We start from the raw sequence: 20,460 nt of genomic DNA, 5'->3' as shown, positions 1-20,460 counted from the left end.
ACAGAATAATGCTTTTTATAGTCGTTTGTTTTCTACCACGTTTTCATATTGATGGGGACGAGTGGTCGTTTTCCAGAAATAAGATCATTCGCCAATTACAAACAATAACGTTCTTTTCTGGATCATCCTTTTGGTATAAATTGCCTAAAAGCTTTCACTATTCAGTATAAAATATTACAAATTAAAATTATTTAATTGACTAAGATCAGGAGCAACACATAGATGTCAATTCTTACTTTTGAGATCCCAGCAATACTCAAACCAATGTTTTCAGTTGCTGGATATCGAACTTAGAATTTAATCCATTTCTATCCTCTGAGAGCCATTTTCCCCTTCTGACATAAACTCACACGGTTTCTAGATATTGAACAGTCAATTTTCAGGTAGCTAGTGTTTTTTTGTGATCTATCGTTTTAATATGAAAGGAAAGGACAAGATTAAATAGAAAAGAGTCATTTTACTTCACTTTGACTAATTCATCTATAAATTCAGCCATCCATGAATATTTTAAAGAAATATGTTAGTATCGCTTGTGTAATTTTGGAAAAGCAACCACCTGTATTCTTTTTTGTGTGTGTTTAGCTTTCTTTTGGACTTGTCCTCAGGAGTCCAACACAGGTCACGACCTCTAGATAGAAAATAAATGCTCCTTGATGTTACTTATTTTACACATTTCTGTGGCTGATGGTAGAGCTCCCCCGTAGTGATGTGTTTTCCCAAGATATCGACACCGGCCTTGTCTGATCTTTGTGATGTAGCCTTTCAAATGTAAATTGGATTTTGTCACAATAGTTGTAGCTCTCTTTGTCTCACAAAAGCAGCGTGCTATATATTTCTATTGTGTTTGCCTGCACAGTTCCGTCCGCCGCACCTGAGGATGTTGCTGTGGTGGTGATGAACAGCTCAGCGGTCAAGGTCAGCTGGACTCGTGTAAACAAGGACAAGTTGCATGGACATCTGGGAGGTTACCGGGTAATACTTCAAAACAGAGCCTTCTTTTTAGCCAAGATATAACCCTGACCTGCTCTAAACACTTGCTGCTCTCATTCCGCCCTCACCTATACATCCTCCTCCAAGGCGGTACTGAGTGTCTCTTTCGTTGTGCATAGATTAACTGGTGGCGTCTACGCAGTTTGCTGGATTTGAAGAAAAGCCACGGACACAAACAAACGCTGACGTTACCTGGCGACCGAAACCACGCCATCGTACCCAAACTACAACCCTTCTCTGAGTACAGTCTCATTGTCATGACCTTTAACAATCGCGGCAACGGTCCAGGCAGCCATCCCGTCAACTTCAAAACCCCGGAGGGAGGTAGGACTGTGGGCAAAAAAAACAACATGGAGTGTATTGATTTAGATCTTGTGAAGCCGCGAGTAAAAACAAAAGGGATATGTGGGTTCTGAATTCAACTGCTTTTTTACCCCCACAGTTCCTGAGAAAAATCCAGTTTTCAAGGTGACTGATACACAGAAGCACACGGTCTCTCTGGCTTGGGCCCCACCATCGGAGCCTAATGGGATTCTGACAGGATACCTTTTAGCGTATCAGCTAAGTAGGTACCCATTCTCTATTAAAATACGTGACCCAGATTTAATCTCACCACAAGAAAACAATATTTAAAGAAAGAGGCCATTTATTCCACATGAAGAAATTTGCAATTTTGCATCTTCTGGTCACATTGTCATATAAACCAGCTTGTCATGTTGGCTAGCCTATCACAGAAACGGGACTCATGCTGCCCATGAATTGGAGGTCATACCGATGTCAAAATCTGTGTCCAGGAAACATGTCAGGTCTGCTTTCCTTTGTGTCGAAAACCCTTGCTTGACTCATGCAGAGCAAGACAATTATGTCAGAGTTTGTTAGGTTTCCTGACTGTGTGCAGTTTGCACGGGACATCACCGCAATAGCTCGCAGTCCCAACAGGATTCGATCACCGAACATTAACCCGTGTTGACACACTGCTCTCCTCAAACAAAAGTAAAAGTGAACCTCGGGAGTAACTTCCAACATCATCCTGTTGCCGCATTTCCTGGCTAATTGAGTTTGATTTGGCAGCTGGCGAAGAGGGCCAAATGTCACCGTGTATTTCAGGAGAGGACGCTTTGAATGCACCTCAGCAATAAAGCTGAGGTACTCATTGAGGTGTGACTATGTTAAAGTCCCCTTGTGCAAAAAGTTAAGGACATTGCAGCCAGCTGCTTAAGGTCCCTGCTTAAGTACAATTTCAAGGTAAGGAGCAGCTGTTACAAGGCTCCAACCCACCCCAAAAAAATCTGTTCAGTGAGACCGTGCTAAATAATTTGGTGCACCTTATAGTACAAAAAATACAATAAAATGTGGTGCCGAATTTTCAAATGATACTGTATGTGACTTTTTTTTTTGTGTGCAAAACTTAAATCGTAGAGCTACAGTTTGATTGTATTCCACCGTGTCTTAAAGCTTCACGCCATTTTGTTTTGTTTTGTCAACTTGTCATCGATCGTAGTTAACAACACAGAGGAAGTCGGACAACTGCAGAGTATTGACATCAGCAAGCCCGACACGACCAAATGGACCCTGCGGGACTTGGAACCTTTAAGCAAATACAAGTTCCACCTGCGTTCCTGCACCAGGGTGGGCTGCGGGCCCAATATCAGCGAGGAAAGTACCACCACCCTTGAAGCAAGTGAGTAATAGCGGCAAGCAACACGATTCAAATAGGATTGAATCAACTGGTGTGTGTTGGTGTTACATTAAGAGGCAACAACATTAGAGTTATGGCCCAGAATTGCTTCTGTATAATCCAGGTTTAGTGAGGCGTGTAACAAAGCCATTTTTTGTTTTCTAAAACAGCATTCAGGCTGTAAAAGCTGCAGCCAGCTGGTCAGCCAAGCTTTTCTTTTGTCCCACTAAGTTATATTTGGGGACAAACAATTTAATATGTTTGCACTGTAGCTTTTCATTTGTCACTGACAGAGCAAGTGCTTATTGATTGGATGGAAAGTGCAAGTTATGAGACAATCAGCAAAGAAAGAAAATTGCTTGGAGCGCGGAGTAACTGAAGGTTCCGATAATGAATTGTGCAATCATGAAAGAGACGCTGGGTAAATTTGTATAATGATCCAGCTTGTTGCATGTAATTGTCGCTTTTTTACAACATATTATTTGTTGGGGATTACACAGCGCACCTCTCGTGAACAAATACAGGAAATGAAACAGATACATATTTAAGTTTCAATATAAACAGACCGTAGGCATCCGAGATGACTCGTCTGTACTTTTAATTTCGGATCACTGTATCATTATTGAGCTACAAATCCCGCCAACTTAATTGTCTCAGTCTGTGATTGTTTATTTTTTAATGATAAAAAGCAAAAAGAAATGATTACAAGAATTCTCTTTGTATTCCACTTTATTTTTACATCACTGCATGTGTAACAATTACCGTAAGTATTAAAGGTATTAGTTGAATATTGGTTAGCACCTTGTGCAGTTTTTTGTTGTCTGCTTGCTGTCGTGCTTCGCTTCAAGCAGAACCTTTGATCTCGCAATGTCTAAATGTGTTTGAACGCCTGCTTAGCAATGCATTTGCGTGTCCCTTTTGTATTTTATTTTCATTCATTTTACGCCCCTGCAGCTCCCACTCTGCTTCCCGCTGATGGCCCAAGTAGAAGAGCATAGTAGATGCATGGCATTTCACACATACAATCTGAAATTAGAACATGAAAATGAATTTATATTTTAGGGATAGTTCTCGAAAAAAATCCTGCTATGCCTTAGTCAAGTGGCACGATTCATGTGTTTTTATTATATGCACAAAACAGTTTGAACATAATTTGTGTGCAGATGGGTAGCAATACCAATTCCTTGCTACCAGCAGGAAGCACTTAATGCATGTTACGGAGAAAAAGAACATTCCTCTTAGCTCTAATTGCCTCATTAATAATTCTTCTTTTTAGAAGGCCAAGGGATAATTCATTTTCTCATGTATGATGTTATTTTATGAATCAGACGTGAGACACTTTAAGGTGCAAAATGAGGTGTGTGTGCGTGGGATGGGAGTTAAAAGCAGATAAATAATCAATTACACATGCAGAATTTTGTCCACTGTATTAGCAGGAATAGTCACTAATATACAAAATAGTTAAAATACATGCATGCCAACATTCTAGGTAGTAATACGAGCCCAATAATGATTAATAACCTAAAGGTCTATGTTTCTTTTCAGGCAAATCAGCTCCAAGCACCCCCAAGTCCCCTTTGACCAAATCCACTCAGTCCACCATAGGTAGCACCTCAATACCACAATGAAGCATAAAAGAACGTAAAAAGTCTAGTCAGAGCAATTTGAAATATGTGATTACTCATTTATTCGATTTTTAATGTGTGTAAAGTGAGCATGATATATTGCCCTTACGAATTACAAGCAGAAGTATACCGTATTTTCCGGACTATAAGGCGCACCTAAAAACCTAAAATTTTCTCAAAAGCCGACAGTGCAGCTTATAATTTGGTGCGTCTTATATAAGGACCAAATTTAAAAATGGGCCTTATAGTCCGGAAAAGACGGCAAGCGATACTGCCGAGTGACGACAAAATGAAGCTTCAAGACGCTTCATGAACCACTTGTTGGTTAAACAGCCTGAAAGCACATTAACATTTTCCAAACCCCTTTCTTTAAACCAATAGTTTCCTCTAGTCTAGATGAGTAAAAGAAATACAACAAATGGTTCATGAAGCTTCATTTTCCCAGCAACTAATCTTCTAGTTCTAATACAGTTTTTATCATCCTGCTCCTTCAAAGGGATTCAAAGCTACAAGATCTATATTGTGGCCAGACAGTGTAGCTGGAGAATGCATCACTTGAATGAGACAAACACATCTAATTGTCAGTGATTGATTTCTTAGGCCCCAGTCTCCACTCTACACGGCAGCGTATTGACCCAACAGTCACCTGACTGGCTAAGCAGCTGAACCGCATTGAGACAAGAAGTTTTCTGAGCGGAGGGAAAATGAAGAGGAATATCCTCCCGGGGGTATTCTGGGGATTTGCGAGCGCATACTGGGAGGTTGATATTTAGAGGCCAGTGCGATAAATGGATAAGTGGAAGCTGTTGGAAGTAGTCATATCAGAATATTTGGTGGCGTCACCTTATCCAAAAGTCCCTTTGACTTTGCTGCTGCATTATAGAGGAACTCCCCTGTTGTCTGAGCAGCTGGTTTCGCCTGCATTTTTATAGCAAGCTGAGAAGTGCAATGACACACACAAAAAAAAAAAAAACCCACACACAACACAGGAGACAGCCTAAGGATATTTTTAGTTCAGGGTCTGAACTTAGTCAAATGCATTGTGCGGGTCCGATGATTGGAATTACCATAGTCGCCAACTAATCCATCAACATTAGTCAAAGAGTGTCATTTGCACGGGTTTGGATGGGCAACGCAGACGCAGGTGTCCATGTGTGCTGAATTATCACCTGAGTAAATAAAGCACCTGAGCTGAAGGCAGGACAGAAGATTTGCATGTTTGCCATGGGGAAATGAAGTGGATTGATGTCGACCTGCTCAGGCAGCAGCTGTCAAGGCATACTAATGATGCACATCATTCACTACATTATTAGATGCTGTTCCTCCCCAGCTGACTTGCAAGGTCTGAGTTTGATGATGCAAATTAAAGAAGAGATTCGGAAAATAAAAACTGCCAGTCAATTTTAATAAAGTTACCTGTTTTTTTCTCCACTAGCAGTTTAATTGTTTGTATGAGTTGGTCAACAGGAGAGTCAGTCGAGTGGGATCGCCAATTTACTTGTTGTCTAACTGTTCATCTTTTTCTGTGTGCTGACATTTCCACCCCCCCTCCAAAATCCATAGTTCTATTTGTGGTAAAGGTATTCACTACCCCACTAAAATGTTTTGACAGGGAAGCATTGCTGCGCAAATCGATCTTTGTCCGGAAGTGCCATTTATTTTCTAAAGGATGAATCTTTGGCCACTTTCACACAAGTACCATTTAGCTGCTTTAAAAAGTCTAGTTTGTCTTTGGTTTACCGTGTTTGCAGTTATCACTGACCGCACATAGATATCTGATAGCAGCTTGTCTTCTTGAACAAATGACACTAAGGTTCTCCAGCCGTGCTTTTCAGGAACATTTGGGTATATGCTTATGTGTCGGAAATTTATCAACTCGCCAGTTTTACTACATTGTGCTGCATTATTAGCGTCGTGAGCTTGATTTTTTTTTTTTTTTTGCTGGGTGACGTTGAATCGAACCAAGTGAGGCACGGACATAACTTTTAAAAAACTAATTTAAATCTAAAAAAGGTGAGACAGTGTGTACTGTGTTTACCGTCATACCATGTTTGCAAGATATGAATTTTGCTGAGGAAGTCAAAATTTCTGTTTTGAGTGATGGTGTTGCAAGACAAAAATGAGTTTTCTTCGTCCAAGACCCATGCACAGGCCGAGGTCACTGTATGTGTACCGACCTGAGATTACTGCCCCCCCCCTCCTCTCCGATAAAAAAACAAAAAGTAGGACATTGAAACGACCTCCACTCTCGCACTGACTACAGGTGTGTCCTTGGGGAGCGTGGTCCTCCATTGTCAAAAGGATTTAATCCGGCGGCATGGATCAAGGAATTCCATTTGTATAGTGCTCCATACTTGATTAATTAGACAGGCGAATTAGCTGTTTAATATTAATATTGGCGCGTTTCCATCACTGGACTACTGCTTCCGCATCAGATAGGCGATGTCGATGTAAACATTCAATCAAGGTGTCCGATAAAAAGGTCAAGGCGTGTCAAAGTCACTGAGTATTCTTCTTCTCAGGTCTTGCCAGCATCCACGGCGGAATATCTAACCAGGGCTGGTTTATTGGCCTGTTGTGCGCCATTGCTCTACTCACACTCATCGTGCTGATTGCCTGTTTTGTCAACAGAAATAAGGGAGGAAAATATTCAGGTATGTGGTATACTATATATACTACAGTACACATTGTGTCAATAGTTTATTTTTGTAGAAAAATAAGTGGTAGGAAATGACTTTTTCTGTTCTGAATTTCAATGTTTCATTATTTACACACTCAGATTTATAAACAATGTAGAGCCCACAGCAGGACAATATGCAAATGTTGCACTTGTTGGTGTGCCGGTAATGATGACACAAGTGTTATGGTTAGCTGACTTTTTTTTTTTCTTCTACTGGGATCTGGAGAGTTGGTAATTGCCTTTATTATTCACAGCTAATGGCCATCAGGTTGGTGTCTGGGTATCGTTCACCCGTCATGAAAACAAAAGGGATACGCAGCTCACTTCTTTGTTCTCTCATTAAATTCCCATTATTGTTGTCTCAAACGGCGATTATTTGTGTAAAACTAACCACCCCCCATGTACAATATAAATCACTTAATTATAAATGTTCCGTCCAAAAGAACATCTCCTTCTGACTTGCATTAACGAGCTTGATTGTAAAATAGTCGTGAGTTGCGAGACGATGTTTTTCATTTGCAGCTCTCTTGAGCATGTGTTTGACTTTGTCTTCCTCATTTTGCGAGCAGTAAAAGAAAAGGAAGACCTTCATCCAGACGTGGAGTCCCAGGGTATGAATGACGACACATTTTGCGAATACAGGTAAGTGACACCCTCAAAGCGCTACTTTGCTCTTTAAGTCTCTTTGCTCCCATCTCAGTGCGACTCTTTATTTCTTCCCTACTGCTGCAAAGAGAACGTAACACTCATGAGGTTGACACCGAGCCTCATACTTCTTCTGTGGAAGAAATTTGATGGTGCTGGGGAATTGGAACGTACGTGATGAGCAGCAATAGCAATGTGAGGTGTTTGCACATCAATGTTGTTGCAGTAGCACATGCATCCAGCTAATTAGGCACAAGGCATTTCTGACCAATGAGAGCTAGGAAATGTTAGGGACACCAAAAAAAAAAAAAAAAAATGGACTGCTTTAGACCAACCTCTAGGGAATAATTCCCGTATAATGGTGTACTTTATTTGTAAGTGTTACACATCTAAATGGAGGATACCACAATTTCCCTCAATTTATGAGCCATGTTTCCACCAACAGATACGGTTGATTTCAGCTTGCCACTGTATTTTTCACATGCTAAACTCAGATGTACGCTTATGTAAACATATACGTATGCATATGACCACGTATGCACATTCATGTATACATATATGTATACATATACAAATATGTACATGTATATTTATATATGTATAAAAAAATATATATAGTGTATTAATATCCATATTTGTGCATATATATTTATATCTGTGTTCATGAATGTATATAAACATACATATATAAATAGTATATATGTATACACATCTGTAAAATACATGGCATTTGCTCACATGGCAAACTAACTATTACCTGGCAACAAGCAACTTCTCACCTCATTTGTGTCTCACGATGCCGCGGCTTTGACTGTGCGAGGTATATTGTAACAAGTAACCACTTGTTCGCCATTATGTTGCACACGCTGGAAATGGATTTTTGGTGCGTTAACATGCCAAGAGTTCAAATGGCTGCAGTAAAAAGAAAAAAAAAGGAGCAGCAATGAAGGAAAGCCAGCATTTTGTGTTCTTTCTTGACATTTTACTTGAATACAAAAGAGCAAGCGGATTGACAGTGTCTAGATTTGTGAGTTGTGGCTAAACCCATCGGTTCTGCTTGGTGGAGGCGAGGCTGTTGTGCAAAAAAAAAAAAAAAAATGCTTTCCCCAATTTTTTATAAATTGACACGCATGATGACAATTTCTCAAACTAGTAAAAGTTTCTCTGGTCACAAAGCGCCTTCAGTGTGGTGTGCACACTTTTTTTTAATAGACATTGCTTTCTGAAGGGAGCTGTAGCAATGTTGAAATGCTGCCATTTCCTGCTCTGATGGCATATAGTGCCCAGGACACAGCAGGAAGCTGAAAGCAATCAGTATTCGAAAGCAGCCCTTCTCTGGGGCAGTATTATCCGTGCACGTTTCATTAATCCTGTAGTGTGCCAATTTACGACAGACTACCCCTGCATGACTTGTGTTGTACTGTAATTTCCCAATCAGTGGCATTGACAACATTAGTATCAAGTCAAATTTCTTAGTGTGGCAGAATTTTACCTTTGCATGAGAAATTTGTAAAGAATTCTTCATCTTCTCGCTGAACATTTGATTATGTAAGTAGTATTGACTGGGCCTTGAGCCATATGGAGCAGTTCTCAAGGGCAATGGCTCCGGTGCCCCATTTGCACTTTGGATTGGTTTCACAGAAGCATATTTTGAAGATCCAAGAAACCTTGACTTTCTAATGTATTTTAAGAGCATAAGTTGAAAATGATTTGCAAATTCATGTATTCTGTTTTTATTCATATTTGATAGTGTCTCAACTTGATCGGAATTGGCGTTTTGCTAAGCAACCGTTCAAATATAAACTTTTTATTTTTATGCAGTCGTTTCCTTTAATTCCAGTCGTATACTTTGGAGAGAAAATATTACAGACGGCTGCAGGATTTTTTTTTTCTCTCCCAAGGCTTGACAGTTACATAAAGAGACTGAGATAATAATGTATAAATATATTTTTGGATGTAAAATAAAATGCTGGAGGGGTTTGACTGGGGCTACACAGGTTGTTGACATGGCTATATACTAGCCCCGTTTTAGCATCATTCCTGGAGTACCGTATTTTCCGGACTATAAGGCGCACCTTCAATGAATGGCCCATTTTAAAACGTTGTCCTTATACAAGGCGCACCGGACTATAAGGTGCACCATTAATGCATCATGTCAGATTTTTAATCCAAATCAAATCATTCTCCATTGTATCTTTTTTATTTCAACTTCAAACGCAACAAATTACTTTATAATCACAAAATAATAATCCATAGTCTTTTTGATTCATGATTCATAATCTTGAGCGGGCCACTTATGATTGATTTCATGACACAATGCTTCGGGCCAGTTTAAATTTAGGAATTTGGTCCATATATAAGGCGCACCGGACTATAAGGCGCACTGTCGGCTTTTGAGAAAATTTTAGGTTTTTAGGTGCGCCTTATAGTCCGAAAAAAACGGTACATAATAATGGGAATGCATAATAAATTATCTCCAAACATTTAAAAAATGCAACCAAGGCTTCCATGAGTAAATCCAAAACCATCCATGGCAAAGATATAACTCCATCATGCTTCTCCAACAGCGACAATGATGAGAAGCCACTAAAAGGCAGCCACCCCTCTCTGAGCAGAGAGATCAAAGCGGGGGACAGCGGGGACAGCCTGGTAGACTACGCTGAAGAAGACACTCACTTCAACGAAGATGGCTCCTTTATTGGCGAGTACGCCGGCCGTAAGGAGAAGAGGATGTCATCTGAGATGAAAGCCGCCGCACAGAGCCCGGCATGAGCAGCCCAACTTCATCCATCTTCCGCCATGCACACCATTTTCATTAAACCTGCTCACAGGGGCAAATGGAAGGGAACACAGAGGAGAGTGCGCTAGACCACACGTTTTGTGTCAAATGCAATACGTCTTGTCAATGGTACTGACGTCCATTTTCGAAAGTTCTTGTTTGCAGCTCAGTGACCATTCATAAATACTTATTTGTATTTATATAGTGTCAACCCTTGCATACTTGCGATTCTGAATCTGTGGATTTATGTTTTTTTTTTAATATATATATTTTGATTTTGTTATTTTGGGGGGTGTTTCTGTGGTGTGTTAACCCCCCCCCAACCCCCATTTTTGTAGAAAATGTAAAGTGAATGTTTATGAGCATTTTTTTTTTCATTTTTTGAAGAATTGTTGGTTTCATTAAAAAAAAGATATTCAGAACTTTGCTGGATCTGCTTCATTCATATATATAAATTCAAATGCATTCTTTTGACAGAGTAATTTGTGATTTATCTTTCCTGTTTGAGATATCTTCACAATATGATCTGTCTGTAAAGGCTATTTCTTAACTTATTACTTCCCAGTGGTATTTTACTGGACATCATACATATTTTTGAGTCCTGATTCTGTTGATGTTAGAAGTAAAAATGTTGTCATTTTGCCTCATAGGGAATACGATCTTTATTGTTTGATCGCTATAACAGCCCAGTTTACAAAATGTCACTTGATGAATGTATAGAATAGGTGATTTTGAGATTTCAACATATATATTTTTTTTGCAAATTACATCACTTCAGTGTGTAAAAATATTACAAAAATGTTAACGAAAGGAAACACTTTGTTACAGTTGACACGTCGTTTGTTATTTTACACAAAGTCTAGCACCAGAGTCACTGAATTGTTTTATGAATGAAAAAAAAAAAGGAATTTGCCATTTTGCATGTTTGGAAGATTAATTTGTGTTTTTTGATGTATTAAATTGTCTTTTCTGACATGTTTTTAAATGCCTTGTTTGCCTGTTAACTCTGCTTAATGTTAAGATACATTTACTGCCCCAAAAAGTATCATCAGTTGACAACATGGATTTTAAAAAAAATGACAGATAATAAACAAGACAGATATTAGCATTAATTGAGCCGATGATTTTAAAATGGAACGCCTATTTGCTACGTGACTTAAACATTATTCAGTACACCAGAACATCCTTCAGAGCTGAAGACTGTTGAAACATTATGCTTTGGGAAAAGGAATCATGAGAACTCAAAGGCACAGGCTCAGAAAAGCAACAGAGCAGAAAGTGCGAGCTGTAATCAAGTCTGATGATTGATAGCAGGGAATTGAGTTTCACTGGGCTCTCACATCTGCTCAAGATATTCACACTGTGACACTGCAAATTTCACAAACGCAACCCGCACTTATCAGTGATGGACACTTTGGTTAATATTACAAGAGCGCTTGGGGGTGATCGGTCATTACATTATAACCATACGATGTGAATAAAAATGTTTTTCTTTTAAAAACTTTGACAAGGAACACACTTAAATAGAAAAAGGACTGGGTAAGATAGCATTGCCTATATGGAGGTGCGAATAAGACAACTCGATAGCTTGGTCTCATAACTGGCCTTCGTTTAATTTAAAAAGGAATGGAACACCCTTGGTCTTGATTGATGGTTGTGTTATTGCATGCACAGCGCAAGGCCATCCAAATATATATTTAAGGCGACATGATGAAACACAAAACATTAACAAATCAGTAAAGTGCACGCAAAAGTATGTGACCAGGCTTGAGACCAGAAACACACTCCCGACATAATCCTTCCCCTGATATGCTCAATGTTTTGCCGAGCATATGGTTGATTGTCATCAAGTCAAGTTTATCTGCCACAAAAGGCTTCACAAGCCCACGCTTGACATCAGACATATGTGCAAAAAGGCAGTCATGGGGGATTTAATATATTCAAGCATTCTTTAATAAATGGCCCCATCATTCTGTGACTACAGTCCATTACAAAGGCAATGTCAAAGGCTTAAACATGCTTTATTGTGTGGCCATCACTTTAATAGGAATCACTGCAAAGAATAGAAGTCAGCCACTTTGCAAGCATAGGCATTTACTACAAAGTGATGGATGGAGATAAGGCAGGCTGGGTCAGTGATTTATAAAGCAATGTCGACTTATTCTGGAACTGTTACAGAATATTTTTACCAAATATTCGGTCAAAAATTCAACTTTGAAATGAAACTATACGCAATTATTCTAGGTGTAAAAATAAAAAGTTGATTTGAGCGATAGACTTTTGTCAAATCAAAGAAACAGTTATTTATTTAACTGATTCATTTGATTGTGATATTGAGCCAGGAAACATAACCAGAAAGGAAATCTAATACTGTATAAAGAAATTTGGTGCACGCTTCTCTCATCCCGCAAAGACGTACGACACCATCGCACTACAAATTGTATTTGTCTCGCTGGCATTGTATCATATCAAACACCCAAACACAATCCTTGGTCAACAACAAATGGGCTCGTATCATTTTCATTCTAATTATAATTTGAGCCGAAATCATCATACTGTAATTTTATGCCTGAAATGTTGGATGATAATGATGTTTTTTAACCAAAAGAAAACAGCTTCTCATTTAAATGGTAATTTTGTAGCGCTGTGCATTTTTCAGGGGTGTCAGCACCAGCCTACTAAAGCACGCATGCTTTCAATGGCCAAGGATGTCAAAGCTGGATAAAAAGTGAAGACTTCATTTTGTCTATTTTATTAGCTTTTAAACCGGGTGTGAATATCTAAAATGGAGGAATTTCAATGAATCATTCACAAAATCTATTTTGTATATCAAGTGACATGTCAGGGAGATAACTAAGTAAATCATAAGTCGAATTTACCGCCCCGTCAACTATCTTGCTCGAGAGGTTAAATTTTATTCCTGCTCTTCACCCAGTTATTTGCGTACAAGCAATTAAAAAGACAATTTGCCGTAGAATGTCGCCTTTAACTACTGTGTCGTGTTGTTTTCTCTATTTGATTGATTGAAATTGGATGTTTTCTTGCCGTTCGGTTTAATGCCTCATTATTTGTGCAACTGAGACAGAAACAGATGTTTGACGGAAACGGGAGGTTTATGATCCCCAAGACTCGATGCAAATCAAAGCTTTGGGGTTACATCAACTCGTTTTGCCAAAGCAAATACTTCATATTACAAACAAAATAGATCCCATTGTAGAGAGCACCAATTCTCTCTGATGCTAGCTTTTGAAAATGGCGCTCGTGAGTTGGAAATGAGCAAGTCGCTTTTTTTCTTTTTAATCCCCCGCCTGGATTCTCATTTGAGTTCTACCATGAGAAGAATAAAACAAAACTACACTACAAAACATTTCCGGAAGAATACAACTGTATGCATTAGTATTGCCTAAAGATGGGGAATAAAACAAAAGAATGATTTTATTAAGTGCCTGTGAAACGAGTGCATTAAGCAGATAATCACTGCTTGCGGCTTGAATGAAATGAGGTTAATTAGAGCATCACTGGAGAGTCAGATTATGATGAAAAAGTATGAGTGAGAGAAGTCGTGATTTCAACTTTTGGACAAGGAAGATCTTATGCAACTTTCATTCCATAAAAAAAAAAAAAAAATGCCGTGTTTGGTCTCAGCTCTGCAGCACGTTTTCCCTCACAAGAATGCCGAGTGCAGAAAAGCAACCGGAGAGCTTCGGTGTGATATATGACTATGTATCTGAGAAATATGTCATCATTCACCGTAGCTGTGAATCTCCGCAAATCCGAATGCAAGAATCGTTTCCAGCGGTCAAATGGGGTCATCGAGGATTCTTTTGCAATGTCAATCACAATCAGTCAAAGCATGCCTGGAAATGATCCAATACCCAAAATGTAACATTATAATCCAAGTCATCAAGTGTATTAAATATGTATTCGGAATATATAGTATCATCAATAATTCACTGTGTGGATCATATTATCTCTATGGGGGTATTGGAATGATTATTTTTCAATGATTCCCCATAGAAGCCAGCTGAACTCAAGGTAAAGAGACAAAATTAATTGAAAATAAATAAGCATGATTTGTTTGAATGAAAAAGAAAAGTGATAAAACGTCAACAATTTAAGAAACAATTGAAATAGAATAACAATGTTTGAAATCAGCCTTCATTTATTAGTATGCGACACCCACGGAGATGTCTCGGTATGAAACCGTCTGACCCTCAACAATGATTTCCGACTGCTCTGCGGGCCATCGTTTTACCTTCACCCGCTATTTTGTTTAGAGCCCTCGGTTTGGCATGCGGTAGCTGCAGGACTGTGACAGCAGGAGTCGTAGGCTACTGAGCAAGGCGGGGAATTAATGAGACATGCATGGGTAATGTGATTACAAAGCAGAATACAAAAACACACACACACAGAGACAAGGAGGCAGTCAGGTACATTCTGTCGCAAGATCACTTTCAACGGAAGGTACCCGTTGCTGCATGTGTAATCCGCCTAACGTTCATAACAACACCGGTGTGGAATCCGCCGATGAAGAAACGACGGTGCTGTGACCCAAATTGGGTGAAATAGCTATTGTCCAAAAGGGACTGAGCTGTTGCTGTGTTGCTCATACCCAGTGCAGAAAAACTACCCACAATGTTAAACTAAATATACCAATAAATGGGTCAGTATATCAGTATAGTTAGATTAAAAATAATTCTCATTTTATTTCAGAGAAAAGATTAACTAACTTTCCCCTACCAGGGTTCACCAGGTAATTCGCTTGTATTATATGTATTTAAACTGAATGCCCCTTGATAATCCAAAAAAGTCGGGTCAAAAATTACCCAAATTGGGTCAAAAATGGCCGGACGGAACATTTTGGGTTATTTATTTAACCCAAAATAACTGGGTAATGTAAATAACCCCAGAATGTCAAGTCAAATGGCTAAGTTGTTTTATGTGTTATTCATTTGACCCATTTTTGGGGAGGTCAATTGAATCATGCCAAATGTTGGCCTTTTTGACCCAATATAAATTATTGATTCCTGCGTCCATAATCAGTTGCCAACTGAGCCATCCATCCCCCAATAACATTTCCTAAGAATGTTACATTCAATCAGTTTTTGCTCCTCAGCTCACCTGAATCCAATCTTCAACTCAATCAGCTGGGTCAAATTGACCCAACTTAGGTAAAATCAACTCATCTTGCTCAAAATCCACAGCTAACCAGCATTAGATTCAGGTGATGAAAAAAAAATACTGTACATCGCATCAAACTCTCCTTGACTTTTCTTTTCCAGCAGTAGTTTGAGCAGCTATGAATAAGTTAATATTGATTTCATCTTAAATATTATCATTGAAATTGTAGAGTGAAACATGTCTGACAAACTGCTGTGTTGAGACAGCGGCCTTGACCTTTGCATATTACAACATCAGTCCATAAATAATACATTTGCTAGCACTTTGCACGATGCCATTACTAGGTTTCACGTTGTGAGGGTAAAAAAACAACAGCTCATTCTTTTGCTTTTGCTTGCCAGCTTTGCCTGTCAGCCAGACTTTTAGGGCTTGTTGAAAAATTAATGAGCAGCGCTTACACTGTAAATAACTGCTGATAATGCACCCTGGGTTATTTGAAATGTAAAACCTTCTGTCAGACTTTGATTATCTATCTATCTGCCTTGAGAATGGATCCAAGCACAGCCGTGCAGTGTTAGTCAATTTATTTTGACAGTTTTTCAGACTTTACTTTTCTGACATTACAGTCGCTTTGTTTATTATTATTAATTCAAGCGGGAAACAACAGTAGGCACGAGCATTTATCTATCTTGTGTTTATAATTAGAAAGAAAATGCATAGCGAGAGCAGAGCAGCCTTGGGGCACTTCATCACTTTGTGTGCCTGTTCTCATTAGTTTTGTTCTGGATGTTCCCTTAAACAAGCCAAAACTTGCGTCATTTGAGTCCACCTTTTGATACCATGTGGTGGTTCGGTGAATAATTCATTCGGTTATAATTTGGATTCGTACTTTTCAAGTCATGTGGTCAGTCAGACTCTCGATTAAGGCTAGGAGTCTATTACCTGCCGTGTATCAATTTTTCATACGCAGCAATTTGTCCCTTGAGGGTTGTCATCTGAACACTGGAAATTATGTTTTGATGTTTCTAGAACACTGAGTGACATCAGGAAAAAGCTGCTGCTGTATTTATTTGCCTTTGATTTGACAAAACAAAACAACCAGTTGCGATGGTTTCTGAAAGCATACTTGTTTACGATGTTTATTTTTTTTAATCCATTCCATCCCGTAGGATCATATTGGACAATTCAGAGCAACATGAAGTGAGAACTGTGCCACCTAATTGTCAACCTGCTTGACGAGTGAGGGGTCTGCTTCCCACGCAAATGCAGTTTAGAAAAAGCTTGTGAAGCGTGTTCCAGATGGTCATGCCCTTTGGAAATGTCTCGCTTCTCGGTAATAGAGCGAGTTGGCTCTTATTCCCTCGGCTGAGTCCTGGGATCAGTCCAAGCGGCCGCTGTTAATGAGCTACGGTGTTCCCTCCTCTGTCATCCTGGATTCTGGAACTTGGCATATATCATGCTTCTATTGTATCTGCCCATGTTTCTGCTTACAATCAGATGGGGGGAATTTGGAAGTGGATCGCTCCGATGAAACATGCAGCATCGGTCGTTACGACACACACTCACCTCCCGTGCAAGTTGGACCGCTCTGTTTATATTTGAAGAGCAACCAAATTGTTCATTACTTTTGAATCGAAACAAACGGAAAAATACAGAATATGTACAATATAATGGTACCAAAAATTTGGTTGCACAACCCGTGAAGGCAAGCATTGCAACTCTTTGTGTCAAACCTTTGAAGAGCACTTTCTTCTGACCGCATTTTTCCATTTCCTTCCAGAGATTTCCAAAAGGATTAAAACCAGGACTCCTCAGAATACCCACCCAATCATTTTCTGTACTAATAAGCGGTATATATTTTATCCCGAAGGATATTTTGTTGTTAATATCCTTCATATCATTGACCTATTGTTGGTCTTTATCGTACCTTTAATCTACAGTAGTGAGGACAGACAGTCGAGCGCAAGAGGGGGAACTGGGGTGATGTGAGAAGAGCATGCAGAGCTAAAGTGGAAGGAAAGGTTAATAACAAGCTAATGAGACCAGCCGTGCTGGATAATTTGAAAACGGTAGCAATGAGCAGAAGAGATTCGCATCGGGAGTGACGAGGATGGTTGGGATCAGGAATGAGCTCATCACAGGGACAGCACACACGGAAAGGTTTGGAGACAAGGATAGAGAGGTCATATTGAGATGCTTCAGACGTGCAGAGGAGGGACAGTGCGTCTATCGGTAGAAGGATGCTGGTAATGGAGCTGCCAGGTCTGAGGCAGAGGATGAGCCAAGAAGAGATTTATGGGTGTGGCGAAGGAAGATTTGCTGATTACTCGAGTTTGAGCACAAGATGCAGAGGACAGATAACAAGTGTGACAAATCACAGTTTCACCCAAAAAGTCAATAAAATGTTTTCATTTCCCTACTCTTATTTTTAATTCCTTTCTTCTTGTCACATTTTCATTTTGAATCAGCCTTCTTCAATGATGATCTTCCTAACAGCTTTGATCGACAGTATGACTTCTATCTTTTCATAATATGTACATCGCTTAATGTTGTGTTCTTAAAAACAGCCACAATGTGACTCAAGTGTGCATTTAAGTCAACACGGTGGAACAGTGTAAAGATAAAGTGTTGTATTTCAGCAAGAACTGAAGAAAACGCTTTGTCTGCCGGGTGTGTATTTTTACTCCATTGTCAGAGATTCTTCACTGACATTCCGGGGGTGGAAGTCAGTTAAGAAACCACAGCAGAGCCTTCTTTGACTTGCCTCCTCCAAGCTGGGAAAGATTCCTATTAAAAAAAATATATATAAATATAATAAAACTAATAGAAAATATATATATATTTATATACCATATTTTCGGACTATAAGGCGCACCTAAAAACCTAAAATTTTCTCAAAAGCCGACAGTGCGCCTTATAGTCCGGTGCGCCTTATATATGAACCAAATTCCTAAATTTAAACTGGCCCGAAGCATTGTGTCATGAAATCAATCATAAGTGGCCCGCTGAAGACTATGAATCATGAATCAAAAAGACTATGGATCATTATTTTGTGATTTTGTTGCCTTTGCGAGACCAGTTCAGATATGCGTCATCACAAATTTACACGATAAATCAGGTATGTTCGGCCCTCCTCATTGGAGGCTCTGCCGAACCCCTGCGACCGACTCACCGAACCCCTAGGGTTTGATCGAACCCAGGTTAAGAACCACTGGGTTAAAAGAAAGTAGTTTGTTTTTCTCTCCCTTGTCTAATCTTGTTTTGGTGCCATAAGACCTGCAGCTCAGTCGTTGGTCCCTTAGACCAAGAGGTAGAATGTTTGCTGCCTTGTTTTTCAACACACGTGGAGACCCCTCTCCCCAAAGAGACAATTAGATGGAAAAATCTATGTCATTTCAACAAGCAAATACGCTTCCGGAGACTTGATAAGACCAAAGTGAGACTTGAGGTAAAAACAGAAGCTACATCAATAATTGGTCAAACAGATTGTAGCTGCAGAAGCCACAGCTATGGTGGAGTCACTGCCTTTTATTCGACCAAAAAATACGATTACTAGATGTTTTTCCCTCTTTTAAAATAGCAACCATAATGTTGGATGAGGTAAAAATAATAGAACATTTAAATCTCTGCAAATTCATAAAATGTAGATCATCTTGTGATGCTTCAACATTTTAAAACGAGTCCACCTATTCTGTCAAAGTCAGCCGCGATTTGCAAAGGAGGACACTTGTCTATTGGAATAAAGCAAGCTCATGCGATCATTTACTGAACAAAACACAGAGAACAGATCAAGAAGGTAAAAGCATGGGAAGGCTGTCTCCACAGGCTTCATAGAATGAAAGACTCTCGCTCGGTCCCACATAAAGCAATTTGTTGAGGCACCTCATAAATTTCACCGCCAAGCTTGGGTGTCACTGATGTCACAAACAGGTCAGAGCTTGCTTGAAAAGCAATGCTATAAAAAGGATTTCTGATTCTTGTCTTTTCTCTGAATTGCTTTTCATTCTGAGTAGGCGGAAATGCAGCGAGTCATTAGAAAAAGTCGTTCCAAAGGAGCCAGGCCTGTGAAGTATTGTGCGCCACGTAGATGATGTACAACAGAAATGTGTGATAAAAGCACATCACAGCATGTCAACTGGCATCGGCACAATCTTGAACGATCAAAGAAAAATTATTTTCATTTTCATCATGCAGTATCTCTACCATTGTAGCCGCCGCCAAGGTTTGTGTGTTTTTGTTTTCATCCCTACTGGATGTTTTTTGTTTTTGTGAGGATTACAATCAGAAAAGTGTTTTTATATAACCACATTCCTAAAAATTAATAATGATCCATGAATGCTAATCTTAGGAAAGGCCGGTCACTCATGATCACCCGTTGGTGTCGGACACCGTGCAGGTGACCACTGAGTCATTTTGATTCAATTCCAAAAGGAATCTGATTTCGCTACTGTTTTTTTTTTTTTTTTTAGCTTTTCTTACACTAGCTTTACATCAAGACACACCGGAATCGATCCTTTGTCATTGACAAGTGGAACTGACCGACAACGACACACACTGAGTGTAAAAATCACAGTTTCAGCCAAATTATTGAATTCATCTATCATTACTGGGCTCGTCAGCGCTTGTTCGTCAATATCAGGAAGTTCAGAACGTAACACTTGATGTCCCACTGGATGAGTGGTAATTACATGAAATGAATACCCTAATTAAGTAGATGCTTCTGATAAGTACATATTTGCCCTTGGTATAGTTTGCATTCCTGGATCCTGAGCACATACTTCACAGATCAGGAAACTGAGCTCTACCCTTGCTGCTTCCTTTCTATTTCTGGGGGAGAATTTTCACAAGGGAGGCCTGTATTGATAATAATGTTCCTACTGCAGGCGTGCCATCCTCAGGGATTCGCCCTTACATGAATGGCCGTTTGAGTTATTATCTGTAA

At 39.4% G+C, this 20,460-nt stretch overlaps 1 protein-coding gene across 7 annotated transcripts in view; it reads left to right on the top strand.

Annotated features, from left to right (window-relative positions):
- chl1b (cell adhesion molecule L1-like b) overlaps positions 1-11,382 on the top strand; it is a 35,249-nt gene extending 23,867 nt beyond the window's left edge. For 4 of the 7 annotated variants that reach the window (XM_049733415.2, XM_049733412.2, XM_049733413.2 and 1 more), the window contains 8 exons: positions 583-618; positions 857-972; positions 1,110-1,314; positions 1,433-1,555; positions 2,492-2,671; positions 6,816-6,947; positions 7,543-7,615; positions 10,186-11,382. In XM_049733415.2, coding sequence (XP_049589372.1) covers positions 583-618; positions 857-972; positions 1,110-1,314; positions 1,433-1,555; positions 2,492-2,671; positions 6,816-6,947; positions 7,543-7,615; positions 10,186-10,390 — 1,070 coding nt within the window. In that variant the 3' untranslated portion in view covers positions 10,391-11,382. Of the gene's footprint in view, positions 1-582; positions 619-856; positions 973-1,109; positions 1,315-1,432; positions 1,556-2,491; positions 2,672-6,815; positions 6,948-7,542; positions 7,616-7,707; positions 7,814-10,185 lie in introns of all 7 variants that reach the window. The other 3 variants (XM_049733417.2, XM_049733416.2, XM_049733418.2) reach the window with 2 other exon arrangements.
- Positions 11,383-20,460: the final 9,078 nt, after the last annotated feature.

This window comes from Syngnathus scovelli, chromosome 11 (genome assembly GCF_024217435.2).
Source record: "Syngnathus scovelli strain Florida chromosome 11, RoL_Ssco_1.2, whole genome shotgun sequence".
Taxonomy (NCBI): Eukaryota; Metazoa; Chordata; class Actinopteri; order Syngnathiformes; family Syngnathidae; genus Syngnathus; species Syngnathus scovelli.
The sequence above is the reverse complement of the archived record's forward strand: the minus strand, read 5'-3'. Positions and strand labels throughout refer to the sequence as shown.